Source organism: Antechinus flavipes, chromosome 2, assembly GCF_016432865.1.
Source record: "Antechinus flavipes isolate AdamAnt ecotype Samford, QLD, Australia chromosome 2, AdamAnt_v2, whole genome shotgun sequence".
Classification (NCBI taxonomy): Eukaryota; Metazoa; Chordata; class Mammalia; order Dasyuromorphia; family Dasyuridae; genus Antechinus; species Antechinus flavipes.
In genome coordinates, this window is record NC_067399.1 from 229,669,059 (window position 1) to 229,688,517 (window position 19,459).

At 37.1% G+C, this 19,459-nt stretch overlaps 1 protein-coding gene across 3 annotated transcripts in view; it reads right to left on the reverse strand.

Moving 5' to 3' along the window:
* Positions 1–19,459, reverse strand: part of FAM178B (family with sequence similarity 178 member B) — a 170,837-nt gene that overhangs the window by 94,201 nt on the left and 57,177 nt on the right. For all 3 annotated transcript variants that reach the window (XM_051976416.1, XM_051976417.1, XM_051976418.1), the window contains one exon: positions 6,527–6,611. In XM_051976416.1, coding sequence (XP_051832376.1) covers positions 6,527–6,611 — 85 coding nt within the window. The remainder of the gene's footprint in view (positions 1–6,526; positions 6,612–19,459) is intronic.

Consider the following 19,459-nt stretch of genomic DNA (forward strand, 5'->3'; position numbering starts at 1 on the left):
TATATAATATTTTTTTCTGTATATATGTGCATGTTATCTCCTAAATTCCTCAAGGGCAGGGATTGTTGTGCTTTTGTCCCTCTATCCCCTGAATCTTGCACAGCTACACCTAAGTGTTTGATAAATGATTGATTCATCCTGTGTGAATTATTTAGGTCTCTGTACCTCAATTTTTCCAATTGTAAAATGGGGATAATGATAGCATCAACTTCACAGGTTTTCCTAATGCTCAAATGAGATCATGTATATAAAATGCTTTGCAAGCTTTAAAGCAGTATATAAAGGCAAGTTCTTGTTATAATTAAATCCCAGAAAATGGCCATTTACAATCCTCTAAAACTATGGAGCCAGTCTTCTAATAACATAAAAGGCTTTCACTTTCTTCCCTGCTAAGAGAAGAAACCAGTAACAACTGTGTCACTGATGGAAAAGGCAAAGAAAGGCAAGATGCTGCTTCTAATCCTGCTGGAAGGAAAGTCATAAGATAATGCAAATGAGCAAAGAAGAAAAGAAACTTTTATGTTCTTTAAAAGGGCAGGCACGCTGCAAAGGAGACTGCAGCCAGACAGAAAAGGGCAGTATGGGCTGTGAGGGCAAGGGTTATGAACAGAGAGAATGCAGGGATTGTTGCTAGTCAGAAGTGAACAGAACAGAGTAATGGGGGAGGGAATAATGAGAAAACTGGAATATTTTAGCTTGTCAGGCCATTGCCCCAACACAGTCACCTTACCAAAAGAAGAAAGACAAGAGAGACAGAAAAATAATTTATGGTACATAATCTCCACTGGGTTCTCAGTCCTGAAAAGTAATTCTCCACTCACTGACTTCTTGCTTCTTTCTGCTCAGAGATAGTCCCAAACACTCCCTCAATTCCCCAACATCACTCCCCCCACGCACATTTGCAATAAATAACAGCCTTTCAATTTACTGAGAAGACTTCAAGCCACCCAACAGATACTTTGACTCTTCTCGTCAAATCATTCCCCATCTACCTCTCTACTGCTCACTTCTTGCTAGTGGTAACGTGCTTGCTTCCTACTCACAAGACCTTATTGCCTCCACATACAGTTCCTTAATCCTGCAACCATCCCATGTCTTTGAACATCATCAAACATGACTGGAAAATATAAAGTGCTTTAAATTTTACAAATGTTTTTCTTATTGCCACATAAAGTACATAGCTTAGGGAGGATCACTGAGTCACAGATTTAGCAGAAGGGACCTCAGAGGGCATCTAGTTCAACTCCCTCATTTTAGAGATAAGCAAAGTAAAGCTAAGAACTGACCATGATTTGCTCAAAGTTACACAATTAGGAATCATCAGGGCGGGTGTCTGAGCCTGAGTCCCATGACACCAAATCCATACTTTTTCCACTTCACTACATAGCTAATACCTATCAAGCTTACAACTTGCTAAGGTTGTAAGCATCAGAAAGGACCTGGGTTCACATCTTGCCTTTGACTTTAGTGATTTTGTGAACATGGGGCAAGCTACTTGATCTCCCTAGATGCTAGTTTTCTTGTCCATCCATAAAATGAGGCGGGAAGAGCAGGGAAGGAGGATTTAAACTTTTTACTTCTGATTCCCTAATGACACCAAGTCCAGAGCTCTTCTCATCATAACCTGCTATTTCTATCCTGTGAGCAAAAGCAAAAAAAAAAAATAATAATAATAATAAACCAATTTATAATAGCCAAATTCTTCAGTACAGTTCAATAATCACTAAGCATGGACTTGCATAGAATACTGGCAAGCAGGTAAGGTAGATAACAAAATTTAGGTAAAGTCTCTGTCCCTAACTGCTATACTTTTTTTCTTTCTACTGATCTTATCCTCTTCAATCTCACTGTTTCACAATTTCAAATATTATTTTATTTATTTATTTATTTATTATTATTATTTTGCTGAGGCAATTGGGGTTAAGTGACTTGCCCAGAGTCACACAGCCAGGAAGTGTTAAGTGTCTGAGGTCACATTTGAACTCTGGTCCTCCTGACTTCAGGGCTGCTGCTCTATCCACTATACCAACTAGCTGCCCCCAGAGCTTCAAATATTAAGCAAATAGATACCAAATCAATAACTTCGATCCTGACTCATGCTTCAGGATCCAAACCTTCTAAAACTGACAGGGGGTCTCTACCTAAATTCTCCACCAACAATGAAAACACATTTGTTCCAAAAACAAACTTACCTATTATCTTTTCCCTAAAACTTGATTTTCCTTCTGAGCACTATTTCTGTCTGCAATTGCCACCCATCACCCAGTCTCTGGTGTTCAAAACCTTAATGGTATGTGACTTTTCCCCCTCTCTCTTTCCTTTAACATCCATTCAGTTGCAAAGTTTTGTGAATTCTAAACTAATGCTGTGACACAGAGACCTTACATAGGCCCTGAATACCATCTGTTCAGACCATTTCCAAAGCTTTCTTAAAAGCCTTCTTGCCTATATCCTCTCCATTGTCTCTTTCCAATCAACCTTCATACTACTACCAAGTTTATCTTCTTGGATGAACCTGACCCTATCATTCCACACCTCAAAATGCCACCCCACTGCCTCCTGAGCAAAATGTAAATCTTTTAATATAGGATGCTGCCGATGCCCGGAATTATTTCCTCCTCACCTCTATTTCTTAGAATCTCTAGTCATTCAAAGCCTTTCACAATTTAGCTCTACCCTAAAATAGCAACATTTTCTCAGACTACTTCTCTGAGATTTCCACAAAGTGGATGATCCCCCAGCAATGATCTTTGCTTTATTATTTCCTAGACTGTTCACATTATCTTATCATGCTGTTAAATTTCTACTCATTCTTTAAAAATCAACTAAAACACCCATTAAAGGAAGCCTTTCAAAATTTTCCAAATAAGTAATAACTTTCCCCCTTGACTTCACAGAGTGCTTTATTTGCACTTCATTTCAGCATCAATGCATAATTTATTTTATAATTATTTTCCTATGTGTAACAACTGCCTGTGTATGACTAAAAGGACTAAAAAGGACATCAATTTTCATATTTTCCCTTTGAAAAGGTAGTAAATTTAGCAATAAAAGGCCAATGATAAATGATCCATGGGAGTCAGATGGATGTCTGTGAATCCTCAACTAAACCTTCATTAGCAAAATGCTTTAATTACATGATAGACTGGGTAGGCAAGAACTATGAACAAAAGTAGTTACTATGACTTCCTAACAAGGAAATACAGGAAGGAAAGGGAACAAAAGGCCTAGGTGCTTCCTCTTGTCTCTACCAATTCCCTTGTACTTTGACTTTATGGAATTCAAAGATTATTAGTTATGGGGCCAAGTTCCCCAAACATGGCTGATTCTTATTATATTGAAGTGGATGGAGATCCTGATTTTGTACTTCAGTGATGGTTTACTAGATAGAAGGTAAGGTTCAGACCTTAAGTGGCCAGTACAGAAGAAATAAATTCATTATTTCTAGGGACTCTAGGTAGGTCAGACACGGAACTCTCTGGAGATGAGAGGTTTGGGGGTAACCATAAATGGGAGATAAAAGTCTACTATCTGGATGGATGTGGAAGTACAACCTGTAGGGTACTTGTTCCTATTACAGCCATAAATTAGCCTGAATGTATAATGGTGATGAATTTGTAGAGTTAATGGAGAGTAAATAACCCAGTTTGGTCTATTGTTTGATCAGCCTATTGGTCTATTAGTCTATGGTCTATTAAATAAGGGAGGAAAAGTTCACTGGAAGCTTCTCACTTTACACAAACTATCCCAAATCTTTAACATCAATCAGTACCACATTTCTACAAACACTGAGAAAATTGCTATTTTCATAGCAGATATGGCAGATTTTGGAGTTCTCTTTGCTGTACAAATCCCCTTACAATAATTCAATGTGACTGACGTGGTAGGCAGATAGAAAATCATGATTTACAATGGACTACCAAGAACTGAATAAAATGATCCTTTCCATGGCCTCCCAGGTCCCCATATGGAGCAGTGGTTAAGACCAGTGATTCCCTGAGGGGTAAGAGGTCTGAGCTCTCAGTTAGTTGAGCTTTGAGCTGCCTGGATAGCCTGTAACATTACCCTGTGGGAGGAGAAGGAGCAAATTTTCATTTACGAAGTCTCTTTCTAGGAATTTTATCAAGTGGTTAGAAGTCTTAAAAAAAAAAATCAATGGCTAAACTATCAAAGGAGATCTTATCAAGGCAAAATTAATGGCAGAATTTTGCCGATGCAATCACCTGCTTGCACATTCAAGAGGGACATACCAGCAGTCACCAACACTTGGATAATTCTCTAGCAGAACAAAAAAATCCCATGGAAAGCCTTATCCATGCCACTTCCATTCCTAATTAACTGCCTCTCCAGTTACTGTGGCAGAGCAGCCCTACTCTAGTGCACATGGATTGTCTCATTCCTTTATCTAAGGACGAGTGTCAGTCATCATTCGGGACCATCTAGGTAAGCTTCCAGCCTTCTCTCCACCACCAGAATGGTTCTATGTCCCTTAGGACTGGAGTGGCCCAGGACAAGCAAGTAACTTTTACCAGATAGCTGTATCTTTGGCCACTGACCTCAGGAAAAAGCATTGCCACATCTACCCGGCATGGCTTTAGCCATCCTTACATCTGTTCCACCTCTGTTTCCTCTGCTCAGGAAAACCATTTCATATCCAGGGCTGCACAGGACTGGGCCAACTCTCAGGGTTCTTTTTTTTTGCTTTTGCACCATCAGGCAACAGACTTCATTGAGCCTCAGAGTGGAATTCTCAAAGACCAGCTTTATTTGATGGTTCCTAGCTTTGTCAAAGAGACTTAGGTCCTTGCGGAACTGGTGGCCATCCTCAATGACTACCACAAAGGGTTGGCTCTCTAGGCTAGCACCTCCTCAATGCCAGCCTAAGGTATGGAGGAGTGGATGGTTTGGGGGCCTGATGGAATTCTGTGTATCCTTATTAGGTATCTATAACATGTTTTCTTACTGTTATAATCTAGAAAAAAAAAGAAAAAAGCTCTTTTGGTTTTGCCATTTGCCTTTTTGAATCAATCTCCACAAATCCTGTGCTTGGGATCAACGGGCATCTGGCCCAGAACGCTTCCCCAGTGCCAATGCCAGCCTGGCAGCCTCCAAGATTTTTAAGTGCTCAGTCTCTCCCCTCTGCTATGTCCAAGAGTAGGCTGAAAAAAAGGGAAAGCCCATAATCTCGGCCCAAAGTCAGCTAAATTTTTAAAGTCTTTTATATGTAACTCCATTCTACAGAAGACCAGAAAAAGGCACACCCTTGCAACTAGCAAATTCTACCATTCAGAATCTGAAAAGAGTAAGCCCTTACATTTCATAGTCTCTTTTATAGACCTTAATTAACATACATAATTTCAACTTGTAGATGGGGGTGAAAAGGGTGACTTATGTGAACAAGGGTCCTTTGCTGCCCCAAACTACAAATAGGGAAGAGCTTGAAAGCATGTGCAGTAATCCAATTGTAAATTTCTCCCCACCTGGAGATTAATTCAAAACCCTAAAGGTTCATTCCAATCTATATTCAAGCTTCAGAAGAAAAAAAAAAGGGGGGGAAATTTATAAGGCTATGGGACCCTGCCTAAAGTTATTTATTAGCATTCACATAGAGCTGCAATGCTACCAAACCAGATTTTCAGAACCAAAAATGCAATAGTCAAAAATAGTTTATCTCTAAACCTCTCTCTTATCAGTTCCTTCTTGTATATCTTGACTCATCCAGCCACCACCTAAATTTAGGCCTTACCCCTTGGCTGGATTATTGCTGTAGCCTCTTAATTAGTCTCCCTGCCTTAGTAATAATACCAGCATTTATATAGTCCCTACTACTTGCTGGTCACTGAGTAAGCACTTTATCTGACTTGAAATTCCAAACAAGTCTAGGGAGTCTGTGCTGTTTTTATCCAAAGCAGTATGTTTCTCAAGTGGATTTGAACACAAACTCTCCAGGTCTCCAGACCCACCACTCTTATCCATTTTGCCACCGAGCTGTCATTGGGTCTCTCAGCTCTTTCCTACATCCTCCCAACAACTGCCAAAATAATAGTCCTAAAACAAAAGTCTGATTATCACTTCTTATAAATGGTGACTCTCTACTGCTCCTAGGATCAACACAAACTCTCCTATTCAGCGTTTGAAGCCCTTCAGAACCTGCTCCAGCCTTATACATCTACTTTCTATCCAAATTGGACTTCCTACTTTTTCTGTCCATACCAAGGGGCCTTGGAACAGGATTTTCCCCCAGGTTAGATGCTTGCTTCAAGGCTTAGCTAAACTGCCACCTCCTCCAGGAGGCCCCTCCTGTCTCTGAAATCACCTTTCCTTTCCTTTAAATGTATGTACTTAAATGGACTTGTGTTGTTTCTTCGAATAGAAAGCTCCAAGGCAAGAACTGCCACTTTTGTCTTTGTATCCCTAATCCTAACACAGTGCACAGAGAATAGCAGATCTTTTGTTAAAATCAACCGATGAATCAGTTGTGTTCCGTCTTTTACATCCGAAATAAATATCCGTATTCAATACTAACCAGCTTGTCGGAAGATTCCATACATGTAGAGATCCCACAGGACTCGGAAGGCTCCCGCTGACGTCTCTATCGGCCATGTCAGTAGCTTAAGAGGGGAGAAATAGGTTAGTAGGAACATTTCCTCTATGACAGTATAGGGTTCTCACTACTTCAGACCCCTAGTCTATGGACTTCCTACCCAAAAGCAAGTATATGTTCATTGCAAGTAGTGAGAACTCCAAATTATGCTAACAGTTAAATAGTAATAGCATGTCCCCATATGCCCTTTTGGCTTCCTTTTGTTGTCTTCCTCATTAGATTGTAAGCTCCTTAGGCGCAAGAGACTGTCTTTTTCTTTTATGTACCCCCAGCCCTTAGTGCAATCCTTAGGCACATAGTATACATTTGGTAAATTGTTATTGAACTGAACTGAATTATTTTCAGGTCAGTCTATTCCACTATCTTGGGAGACCAAATGTCTCTGAGCAGTCTCCCCAGTGCTATGTAAATACAGTGGAATAAACACATGTCATTCAGGTGCCACTTATCTGAGGTAAAGAACCCTAAATAACAAGCCATGGGAGCCTATAGGTCATACTCTGAGGATTGAGGAATACAAAGATGGTTTTATAAAGTGGCACAAAATCAAGAGTGTCGGATTATCTTTGATTAAGCTATGGGAATCTAAGAAGGATCTTGGATCCAAGAAGGATCAAACTCTATTATTTCACTACAGATAGTTCTCTATTGAATTCTATTATTATTTTAAAATTTTATTTAAATTCTATTTTTACTTCCAAATCTAATATCATTTTTCAAAAAACTTTTTAACTGAAGAGATACCAACAAAAAATAACATATATAAAACAAGAAATAAAATCATACCAAAAACTTTTACTATTGTATAACACATTTTAACAAGTAAAACAAAACAAATAAGCAAATAAAAATGTATTTAGTCTAGGTGTTCATACAAGTTCATTTGAAATCCCACTTTCAAATGTTTATGTGAAATATGTGAAATATGTGAAAATAAAGCCAAACTTTGAATAGTCAAGTGTATACTATTCAAGTCTGTGGACATCACTTTATATCACTTTGTCTACATATTCCCTTGTTTTCTTGTATTCTTCATTTTTTTTATGTTAATGTTGTAGTAGTCAACTAAATACCACACTTTATTTCATTGGGCATGTAGGATGTTTGCTGTCTTTTGACTATAATAAATAAGAGGGTTATGAATTGTTTTAATATATTGAATATGAATTTTTTTTCCTTTTAGTTGTATTTTTAGGATAATATCCTAGCAGTGGGGGACTAGGGAATATAATGACTTCTGTTTTGGACATGGTGAATTTGAGATCTCTCTGGACAGCTGGATATGTATAATAGGTGATTAGTGATAATGGCTTGAAGCTCAATAATAAGCCCAAAAGACAGAAGAATAGGAATTTTAAGTTGGAGCCTTGGTGAATACTTACACATAAAGGGAAGGAATTAGGTAAGGAAACTTTAGTCAAGTAGGACAATCAGAACAGAGTAGTGGGATGAAAGATGAAGAAGGAGAGAGTATGCAAGAGAAAAGTTTGGTCAATGCATCAAATCCAGCAGATAGGTTAGGAAGTGTAAGAGAAAAAAAAACAAAACGCCCATCAGATTTGGTAATTGACTATTGGTACATTTGTAAGAAATCATTTTCAGTTGAGTAATAAGGCTGGAAGCCAGACTGCAAAAGAGTAAGGAGGAGGGGGAGTAGAAGCAATGAATGTAAACAAGCAAACAAGCTTTTGAGAAATATGGCTGAAAAAGGAGGAATATAGAGTAACTACTTTAGGGATAAGGGAGAATTTGACATGCCTGAAGGCCACTACTGTAATTTATCTAGTGTGATGATGGTCAAGATCTGATTTTTAGGAAATTCATTTTGGTGGTCATTTGGAGGATGGAGGAGAAAAGATGCTTTGAAGCAGAGACCAATAAGGATCTTATTACAACTGTTCAGGTGAGAGAGGGTGAATTTAGTGTGGTCCCTGCATTCACCCTACTTTCTGTCATTGTTGTTGTTTGATCTTCATTCTTGAACAAGATCATGACATCAGGGAGGAGATGGAGTTAGGATTTCGGTAACTGGATTTAGGTAAGGGCGGGCTGTGCAATCACCAGCCTCACTTTCTCCTCCAGAGCCATCTGGGTCCAGTGGCAAGATATAGATCAGGACAACTGGAGATGACTCTAGATTTTAGCAAGTCCAAAAGACAGAAGACTATTTGGAAGGAGAAAGGTCAGGGTCCTCTAATAGGGAAAAAGAAGGGAAAATTAGAATTAATTAATTAACTCAAGTTTTTGAAAGAAATTAATTGTAAGTATTAGAATAGTAAGATCCTGGAAGACAGGAACTATTTTGTATATTGTTTTATTCCTCATAGAAAAGGAATAAACTGGGACATGTTCCTATTGATCCTTTGAGGAGGGAACATAAAGCAATTGACAAAATTATTAGTTAGTAGCTCTCATATCTACTTTTTTCAACAAAAACAAAGTCAACTTTTCCATTGACCTAGCAGAATTAGCAAAATCCCGCCTTCTATAGCCTTTCTTAATCTTTTTTAATGCTAGTGGCTTTCCTCTATTGATTATTTTCTATTTATTCTATATATATATCTTATTCACCTATAACTATTTTCATATTTGTTTCATGTTTGTGAAGTAGGTAAAACTATTTTTTGTCTATTTTTTCTATCCCTAGTAGGAAGGAACCACAAGCTGAACTCTCTGTTTTCCACCCACTGTAGTTTCTACATCCTTGCCATTCTCATCATCTTCCTCTGGACTGGTTGACAACATCCTTCCTCAAGTGCTTTGCTCCAAACTTACTACAAGAAACCAGTTGAGGACTCCATGGCACAGAACAGTAAAAACCAACTCAAAAGGCTCTGGCTTTTGAGTCAGAAGCCTACATTTTGAATGCTAACTCTTCAAACTACTAACTGTGTGACTCTGGGCAAGTTGATTAAGCTCTCTGGGCCTCAGTTTCCCTCAAGAGTAAAATTTGAATCTTGGATTAGATAGCCATTAAAGGCCCTTTAGGGACAGCTAGGTGGCCAAATGGATAGAGCACTGTGCCTAAAGTCAGGAAGACTCATCTTCCTGAGTTCAAATTCTAGCCTCAGACACTTAATTGTGTACCCCTAGCAAAGTGACTCAATACTGTATGCCTCAATACTGTATGCCTCTGTTTCCTCAATTATAAAATCAGCTGGAGAAGAAAATGGCAAACCAGTCCAGCAACTTTGCCAAGAAAACTGAAAACAAGTGAACTACTGTCTCCAGTATCACATATTCAATTAATTGGCTGGTTTTTCCCAGAACTTCTGTTTAGAGGAGGATGTCCCACTCCAGGTTTTATTCTCCTTGAGGGCAGGGACAGTCTTCCTGCTTACATCGGTATTCTAAACATTTGACTAGGCTCTCCATTTTTAACAAGATAAAATCCGATTCAGATTTTAATTCACTTAGTCTAACATTCAAGACCTGGCACTAGTCTAAATTTCCAGCATTATCTCAGACTATTGGCAAACTTTACCTTCTAGGAAATCTAGACTATTTGTCACTCCCTAACCAAGTATAGTATTTCCCCATCTCAGGGGTTTTGTTCCTATTATTCCCTCTTTCTGGAATATCCGTCCTTCCCATATGTACTTAATCATAACACTATTGTTATTGTTGTTTATTCTTCATAACCCCATATGAGGTTTTCTTGGCAAAGATATTGGAATGATTTGCCTTTTCCTTCTTCAGCTCATTTTACAGATAAGGAATCTAAGATAAACAGGATTAAGTGACTTGCCCAAGGTCACACAGCTAGTTAAGTGTCTGAGGCAAGAATTCAGATTTTCCTGACTCCAGGTCCTGCATTCAGCTATCCAACCACTACACCATCTAGCTGCACCAATTGAGCATAGGATCATAGATTTAGACCTAGAAGGGACCTTGTTGTTGTTCAGTTATTTCACTCATATCTTTCATGACCCCATTTGGGATTTTCTTGACAAAGAGGCTGGAGTGGTTTGTCATTTCCTTCTCCAGTTTATTTTACAGATGAGGAAACTGATGCAAACAGGATTAAGTGACTTGGACAAAGTCACATAGCTAGTAAGTGTCTGAGGCATCTTTCTGATTTCATTTTGTCCACTGGGCCACCTAGCTGCCTTGGATGGAATCTTAGAAGCTTTTATCTCCCTTACTAGAACTTTAAGATCCTAGAAGTCAGGAACTATTTTTAATATTGTTTTATTCCTCACAAAGAGATCTACAAATTGTGGGGCATGTTCCTATTGATCTTCTGAGGAGGGAACACAAAGGAATTGACAAAATTATTAGTTAATAATATATCATATCTTTTATATCTACTTTTTCAATAAAAACAAGGTTCAAATAAAAGTCAACAAAAGAAAAACATTGTGAATTCACTCCAAGTTATAATGAATACAGGACATTATTTATTATTTAATATGGATTATTTAATATGGAATGTAAAAACAAAAATCAATTTGAGTTGGACTGTGTCAAGTAGGATTTATCACAGATAAATTGTGATGTTACTTCTGCTTTTGAATATAAAGTATGTACTTTTTAAATTAAATAATCTCTTCATGAAAGTACCAAAAGATCTATCTTTGAGTGTCATTCATTTTAATAAATATGATAACCTAATTTCCATTCTCCCATCCTCAAAATGGCAACTTTTTTAAAAGATGAAATTATTGAAGAACTGTTGGAGTTATTATTTGAAATATTCACAAACTAAATTTAAATGGTCCAAAATTTTTAATTGTCTCTAATTTTTAAGGGAAAATTAACATAAAGATTTTTTTTTTTTTAGCTGAGGCAAATGGGGTTAAGTGACTTGCCCAGGGTCACACAGCTAGACCGTGTTAAGTATCTGAGGTCAAATTTGAACTCAGGTCTTCCTGACTTCAGGGCTGGTGCTCTATCCACTGTACTACCTAGCTGCCCCTAAAAATACATTTTTGATGGTTAGATAAATAAAGAAAAATTCAGCTAAAACTAATATAGAAATAAGGAGCAGAAATACAGAAATACTAAGTAAAAGCCCCAAATTCTACCCGGTCAGATAACTAGATAAAATGAAATCTAATTACCTGATAGATATTGAAAGTGTTTATACAGAATAAACTGGCACCACAGGAGAATGTGTACACAGAAAATTAAATGTTTCTTTTAAGAAAAAACAGTTTTTTGAAAAACTTTAATGTCAAAAATATAGTATATAATTTTTTTTTAGAATTACTGAGCATAAAAATAAAAATAAAAAAATTTTAGTACAGGAAGTGGTGATGTCTACAACTACTGATATGATAGAAATGATGTTTAGTTAATCACATGCAAAGTTGCTTCAAATGGTATTATTTGGAGATAACAAATATTTGAAAATCTTCAGAACGAGAACCTAAATCTTCCTGTTTTGCATAGAAAATGAATGAAACAACAGATGTAGTTAAAGATGTTCATTTGATTGACTATATGGTTGAAACTGATGCTAAATAAGACTTGTTACTTTGAAAAGCTATTGACTGTGCTGTATTAAAAAAAATCCTGATGATTTTATATCTATATCTATAATTTATAATATAACTGACAGATGTTTTAGAAAGAAATGGACTCCATATTGAAGGATATCAACTGATGTCTACAAGGTCTACAAGCAAGCCCAAAATTTGGTTACTGCAATTTGGAAATATTTTGAGTTTAATGGGGAGATTGGTCAGTGATAGCCCAGTCCTTAAAATGTGCTTTGTTTTGCTTTTCTCGGTAGCTAATATGGAGCACATTCAATATTTCCTGCCTGGTTCCAATCCAACACGTGGAGGCTTGGTGAGTTCATGTCTGGCCCGGAGTGACTGAGGGTCTGGTACTACAAGGAATGAAGAGTCTTCTGATTGGCTAATCCTAGAAGGACCAATGATTCAGAAGGCAATAAGCCAGAACCGAATACAAAAGGTGATCTACTCCTCCCCCTGTCTTTTTTCAGCTTTCCTTCTTGGCAGTTAGGGAGCAAAGTGTTGTAAACTGACTGGTAGGGGAGTGGCAAGCTGTATTCCTTCACCTGGCTACAATGTGTCTGTGAACACGTCGCCTGTGTTTCCTTTTATACCTATTCTTTCCTCATCTTAGGTAAATGAGTATCCTAAGAGAGAAGTGTCCAGGAAAGTTGAGAGAGGTTCATAAAATTAATCAGAAGTCCCTCAGGCAAATGGAATTGGTAACAAGAGTTTCCTGGAGCTGGAAGCACCAGCAGGAGCAGCAGAATCCGATGAGGACTTAGTATAGCTGAACTAGGAAGGAACTTGCCTATCACCAACAGGACCCTCAAAACTGATGAACTGATGGTGATTCCACAAAGAGAGAAAAGGACTTGATGGATAAGAAGTTGCCAGGTACTCTTTATGTTCCTCACACATTCCCCACGTGTTCCCGACATCTCTCACTATGTTACATATTGTTACATATCTTTTTTTTTCCTTTTTCTCAGGCAATTGGGGTTAAGTGACTTGCCCAGGGTCACACAGCCAGGAAGTGTTAAGTGTCTGAGGCCAGATTTGAACTTGGTCCTCCTGACTTCAGGGTTGGTGCTCTATCCACTGCCCACCTAGCTGCCCCTACATATCTATCTATAATCATGGGAGTTGAGGTCACCAAACAAGGGAATACAGAATACAGAAGAGGGAGAAGATAATAGATGCATTGAGTAGAACCAAGTATGAATAAAACCAATAGAAGGTACCAGGACAAAAGCCCACAGAAGACAGATTATACAGAAGTATGGTCAGTGTCAATTCTAGCAGATAAGTAGAGAAGGATGAAAAAGGGCCATTAAATGTGACAATGCAGAGCTCATTGGTAACTGGAAGAGAGCAGTTTCAGTTGAGTAATGAGGCTGGAAACCAGACTGCAAAATGTTGAGCAGAAGAGAAAAGAAGTAGAAGAAACAAGTTCTAGATAGTTTTTTCAAAGATCTTAGCTGAGAAAGAAAGAGAAACCAGAGAAGCAATATTTCAGGGAAAAGGCTTGGTACTTGCTCACCCCTTACAATAATCACTTCTTGCCACCTCCAGAACTGCACTGGAGTCCTGCCAACCAGAAGCTATCTCTTGTCCTAACAGATAAGGCCGCTTGTCCTCCCACTACAATCATGTGGCAGGGGAATGAGTCAACACATGGCCAAAAGTAGTCCCAAAGACCCCATTTGGTCCAATGGCACCAGGTAAAAATATTTGCACATACTCTCTACAATCAACCATGCCATTTACCAGAAAGGACAAATCTGAACATGTTCCATGACTGTTATATATAGTTTTTAAAACTTGTTACAAGCGAGGCCAACTTTACAAAGAAACAATTCATTAGAATTAAGGGTTCTTAGCAAAATTGTGTGATAATATAGGAAGAGAGCACATAGTACAAAAGTACATTTACTTTTTCATGGCAAAGTACTTTGAAAGTTATTTGAGCTAAAAGAAGACATGTGAATGAATATAATAAAGATAACAATACTACCTACACTAATCTATTTATTTAGTGCTATACCAATCAGAACTCCCCCAAAACTATTTTAATGACTTAGAAAAAATAACAACAAAATTCATCTGGAAGAACAAAAGGTCAAAAATTTCAAGGAAACTAATGAAAAAAAAATCAAATGAAGATGGCCTACCTGTACCTGATCTAAAACTATATTGTAAAGCAGTGGTCACCAAAACCATTTGGTATTGACTAAGACATAGACTAGCTGATCAATGGAATAAGTTAGGTTCACAGGACAAAATAGTCAATAACTATAGCAATCTAGTATTTGACTAACCCAAAGATCCCAACTTTGGGGATAAGAAATCACTATTTGACAAAAACTTCTGGGAAAATTGTAAATTAGTATGGCAGAAACTAAGCATTGACCCACACAACATCGTATACCAAGATAAGCTCAAAATGGGTTCATGATTTCGGCATAAAGAATGAGATTATAAATAAATTAGAGGAATGTAGGATATTTTTACCTCTCAGACCAGTGGAGGAGGAAGGAATTTGTGATCAAAGAAGAACTAGGGATCATTATTAATCACAATAGAAATTTTGATTATATCAGGTTAAAAAGCTTTTGTACAAACAAAACTAATGCAGACAAGGTTAGAAAGGAAGCAATAAACTGGGAAAACATTTTTACAATTAAAGATTCTGATAAAGACCTCATTTCCAAAATATATAGAGAATTGGCTCTAATTTATAAGAGATCAAGCCATTCTCCAATTCATAAATAGTCTAAGGATTTGAACAGACAATTTTCAGATGATGAAATTGAAACTATTTTTATAGATTTCTCAATAAAAATATACATGCAATGCAAATGAAATGGAAGTAAAGATCTCCGTGTTCATCATATAACCAACTTACTGAAGCAATTCTTACTTTATTTTAAAACCTAGATATTTCTAAGTATGAAAGGTTAAGGAAACCAATTGCCAAGAACAAATGTGATACATTTGATTTTGTTTTAGTCTGAATAAGAAGGGTTTATAAACTTGTTTTATAATAGTATATTGAATCAAGCATTTGATCATGAAAAATTATGTTTCCCTTTGGCTTCAGGTGGACAAATTGTTCTTTGATTAAACAAAACAACAAAGCTTACTATCCTCCAAATTAGTTTATTCATGTAAATAACTGTTTTCTGCTATAGCTTTTAACTATATAAAAATCTGACTTTATTAATTAAATTAATTAATAGTTGGAAAAGAATTGTGAGTAATAATATTATCAATAACCCCATATCAATTAAACCTCATAACCATATATTTTGCAAAAAATAACCCCTTCTCTCAAATTAATAATATTATTATGGCTCTTACTTTGTAACTGGTAGAAATGAAAATTACTTAGGAATGTATCAAATAATAAAAATGATATATTCTATTTATGACTGATATTTGTGTGGAGTTATAAAAATATAATTATTAATTTTTATTTGAATACTATGAGCTAAGAATTTAGCTTCATAGATTATTTTATGAAAAGTATAGCACAGAGTTGTCAAATATAGGGTATTATTAGAGTGATGGTAGGCTGAATACTTCAACCATATTAAAATGCAATCAAGAAATTTTTATCAAAATAAATAAAAATACCACAAAATATACCATGTTTCCCCGATAATAAGACCTATCCCGAAAATAAGCCCTCCCCTTACTATGTAAGATTCCTCTAAAATAAGCCCTCCCCCGAAAATAAGCCCTATTGAGATTGCTACTGTAGTGAAGGTGATCCCCTGTGCTACACGCTACATTACGGTACCCTCTGTATGCACCATTCCCCCCCCCCCCTTTCTCCCCCCCCCCCCCCCCCCCCCCGGCTGAAACGCACACTGACGCACTCTGAGCTACATCCAATCAGAGCTGCAGCAGTGAGCGTGTCATCCTGTTCTTCCCCAGTGATTTGCTTGCTGGCGCCATTGAGAGCAGTGCTGCGGAGGAGAGCTGAGGCAGGACAACATAAAAACCCGGTATGTAAGCGGGAGTGAGGGGGCATGATGGAGGATAAAAGAAGAACTCAGGGGGCATGATGGAGGATAAAAGAAGAACTCAGCCAGCACTCACCGCGCTAAAGAAATGAAGAACCTCCTTGCAGAGAGAAGAATAGATCAAGTAATGATTCCTGCAGGAATGACTGCCCATCTCCAGACCCTTGATATTGCAATAAACAAGCCATTCAAGGACCATTTGTGCATGGAAGTCAATGACTACATTGAAAATAGAATGGAAAGAAATCAGCGTGGAAACTTTGTGAAGCCCTGTCTGCAAGAAGTCATGACTTGGGTGAAGAAGTCATGGGATAAAATTATTGACAGCTGTGTCGCCAAGATACTACGAGCAGGTTACCTGGACAAGACATGTTCATTTAAAGAGAGTTATATTGCTGGACAAGACAGATTGGGTCCACTTCTTCTGAAGGAAATAGAGGTGCAAGAGATCCAGGATGGAATTCAGGGTATGGACACTTATGACGATGTTGTTGAAGAAGATGACATGATCATTATTGAATAAAGGTACCTTTTTTTTGGTTCACATTTACCTGTTTATTAAAATTGCTGTCAATGTTCATTAAAATAAGCCCTCCCCTGAAAATAAGCCCTCTGGTGTTTTTCTGTCCAAAAAATTAATAAGACAGTGTCTTATTATCGGGGAAACACAGTAGCTATGTTTGCTTAAATCAGTTTAGCTACAAGGATCCTTATGTAAGGTTTAATGGCCCCTTTCTGTTTGAGTTTGATACTACTTGTGTAAGGCACAATATATTTTTGTTAATAAAAAAGTAGGAGCACTTTTTCTACTGGGAATTGGAAAGTTACAGAGCATAATGCCTTGCACACAGTATATGCTAGATAAACATTTGTTGAATTATTAAATGAATATGAATTCCAAATTATTTTCTTTTTCTTTATCCTGCTTCTAGAATTCATTTCCCTCACACTTTCTCTTCTTTATTGCAGTTCTGAGAGTAAGAAGCATTACATCATTTTTTTGGGGACTGAAAAAATATATATATATTGATTAGACTTTATCCAACATCAGCAAATTACCATATTAATCCTGTATGAATAGGAGAAGGAGTTCAATCCTTTTTTTTTTGTTCTCTTTAGTCAGTGTTAAGGAGGAAAGGAATGAGAAAAGAATTAGAAACAAGACAGTTTCATCCCCAGTTTGAATCGTTTAATATTTCTGAAATACCAAGAAAACTATTCTGCCCTCTACAGACCTGAGAATGACCCAGCATCCCTGTCCACAAAGTTCCCAAGATCAAACTTCTTTGGCTAATGACAAAACGTTTTAAACTTCTACCAGGCAGAATGAGACTAAAGAATATGTGAGTATTTCCCTGATAGCATCATTCTTTCCAGATTATAGCCATCAAAAAACAAACAAACAAACAAACCAGAAAATGACCACATTACAACCAGCCTCTAAGAGGAGTCCCAATAGTGACTATCCATACAAAGTAAGAAGGTAAATGGAGTCAGTCAGTCAATACACAGGCACGTGGACACCTTCCTTAATGCATCTGTAAGGTCTCACCTCATCAGAACCACAGTGACCAACTAAAAGAAAACCATAAAGCATCTAGACCAGTGGAACCAATACAGCCTAGCTGTTGTCATGGAGATGCCAAAAAACTCTATATGAGTGATTTGCAAGATTGATCTTTTTGTGTGTGCTTTCCAAAGCCTAATTGTACACTTTGTTGTCATATTCAAGGAAAGAAGAAAATTTCTTAAGTGGGGACAAAATGCCAACACCATTTCCTGCCTTATATTCCTTCAGTTTCAAATGTCTCATCTGCAAAATGGGTCTAATAACAGGATCTACCTCACTGGCCTGTTGTGAAAATCATATTCATATTCATAGATATGTATATATGTGTGTGTGTATATATATGTGTTTTTAGTGATTTGCAAACCTGAACTTATTGTGAATATTGCTGTTATTTCCACTTCATGATAATAAGGAGTCTAGAAGACTAAATATTATTTAATCTAGTATATCTTTCTAACTCCATTTCAAATGACTCTCCTCTAACATACTCAAAGTTCTAGCCAAACAGGACTGATATTAGCTGTTTCCCAAACTCAATATTCCATTTCCTATCTCCATAAGTTTATACCAGACCTACTCCCTCCTTATCTCTGCTCTCTAAAATTCTTATCTTCCTTCCAAACTCAGTTTAGGAATTACCTCCTCCAGTGAAATTTTCATTAAGCCATCCCACCCACCAAATGTTCTCTCCTTCTTCAAACTGTCTAGGGTTTACTATATGTTTATGTATGTATAGTACATGTATACACACACACACATATATATACACACATAGATAGCATATATATGTCCCTATAACATCATTCCCTTCTCCCCTAGCAGAATTTAAATTCCTCAAAGGCAGGAATATTTCATTTTTGTCCCTTGGCAGAATCTAACAGAATCTTATCTGTAGTTGAGACTTGATGTTTGTTAAACTGAATGGAAGGATGACTTTCTGACATAAAGGCCACAAATAGAAATGGCATTTCTTGACTTCACAATATGGATGTGGCAGATATAGAGGCGGGAGAAAAAGATGAAAAAACTAATGGAGCTAACAGCCAGAGATAGAAAGAGACCAAGAAGTTAAGAAAGTTGAAGATCAATTTGAACAATCACACATAGTTTACAGCTGGAATTTGGGTCCAACTAACAAAAATTAAAGCATTATTCAACTAACAAACATTAGGTCAGGAGGAACTTGGTCTGGGGGAATATAAGACCTCCTTACCCCAAAGTAAACAGTAACTCTGTACCATTAGCCAAACCTGATACCCCTCATATCTTGCATTTAAATCCCAGTGGCAGATAAGGACTCTGCTTACTAATTTCTTCTAGCTTCCTTAATTCCTTGAGCATAAATCTAAGGGTAGAATATTTGTTTCCCCTCAAACAGATAATGGATCAATCTTGTTTGTGTCGTGGATGTCAATTTGGCAATCTGATGTCACCTACATAACCCTTCTCAAAATATTTTTAAAAATCAAATACATAAGATTAAAAAGGAGATCAATTATTTTGAAGTATGACTATTAGGGGCAGCTAGATGGAGCAAGGGATAGAGACAATATCTCTGAAATCAGAACCTAAATACAAATCTGGATTGGGATGCTTAATACTTCCTTGTAATTCACAGATTCTGGACAAGGCAGTTAACCCCAATTGCCTCAGTAAAAAGAAAAGAAAAAGGAAATCTGGCTATCAAAATACGTATTTTAAAAACAAGCGCATGGATATCCCAGGTTAAGAATCCCTATAGCTACTGAATAAATGGTTATTTTCTTGTTTTTTTCCTCTGAGGCAATTGGGG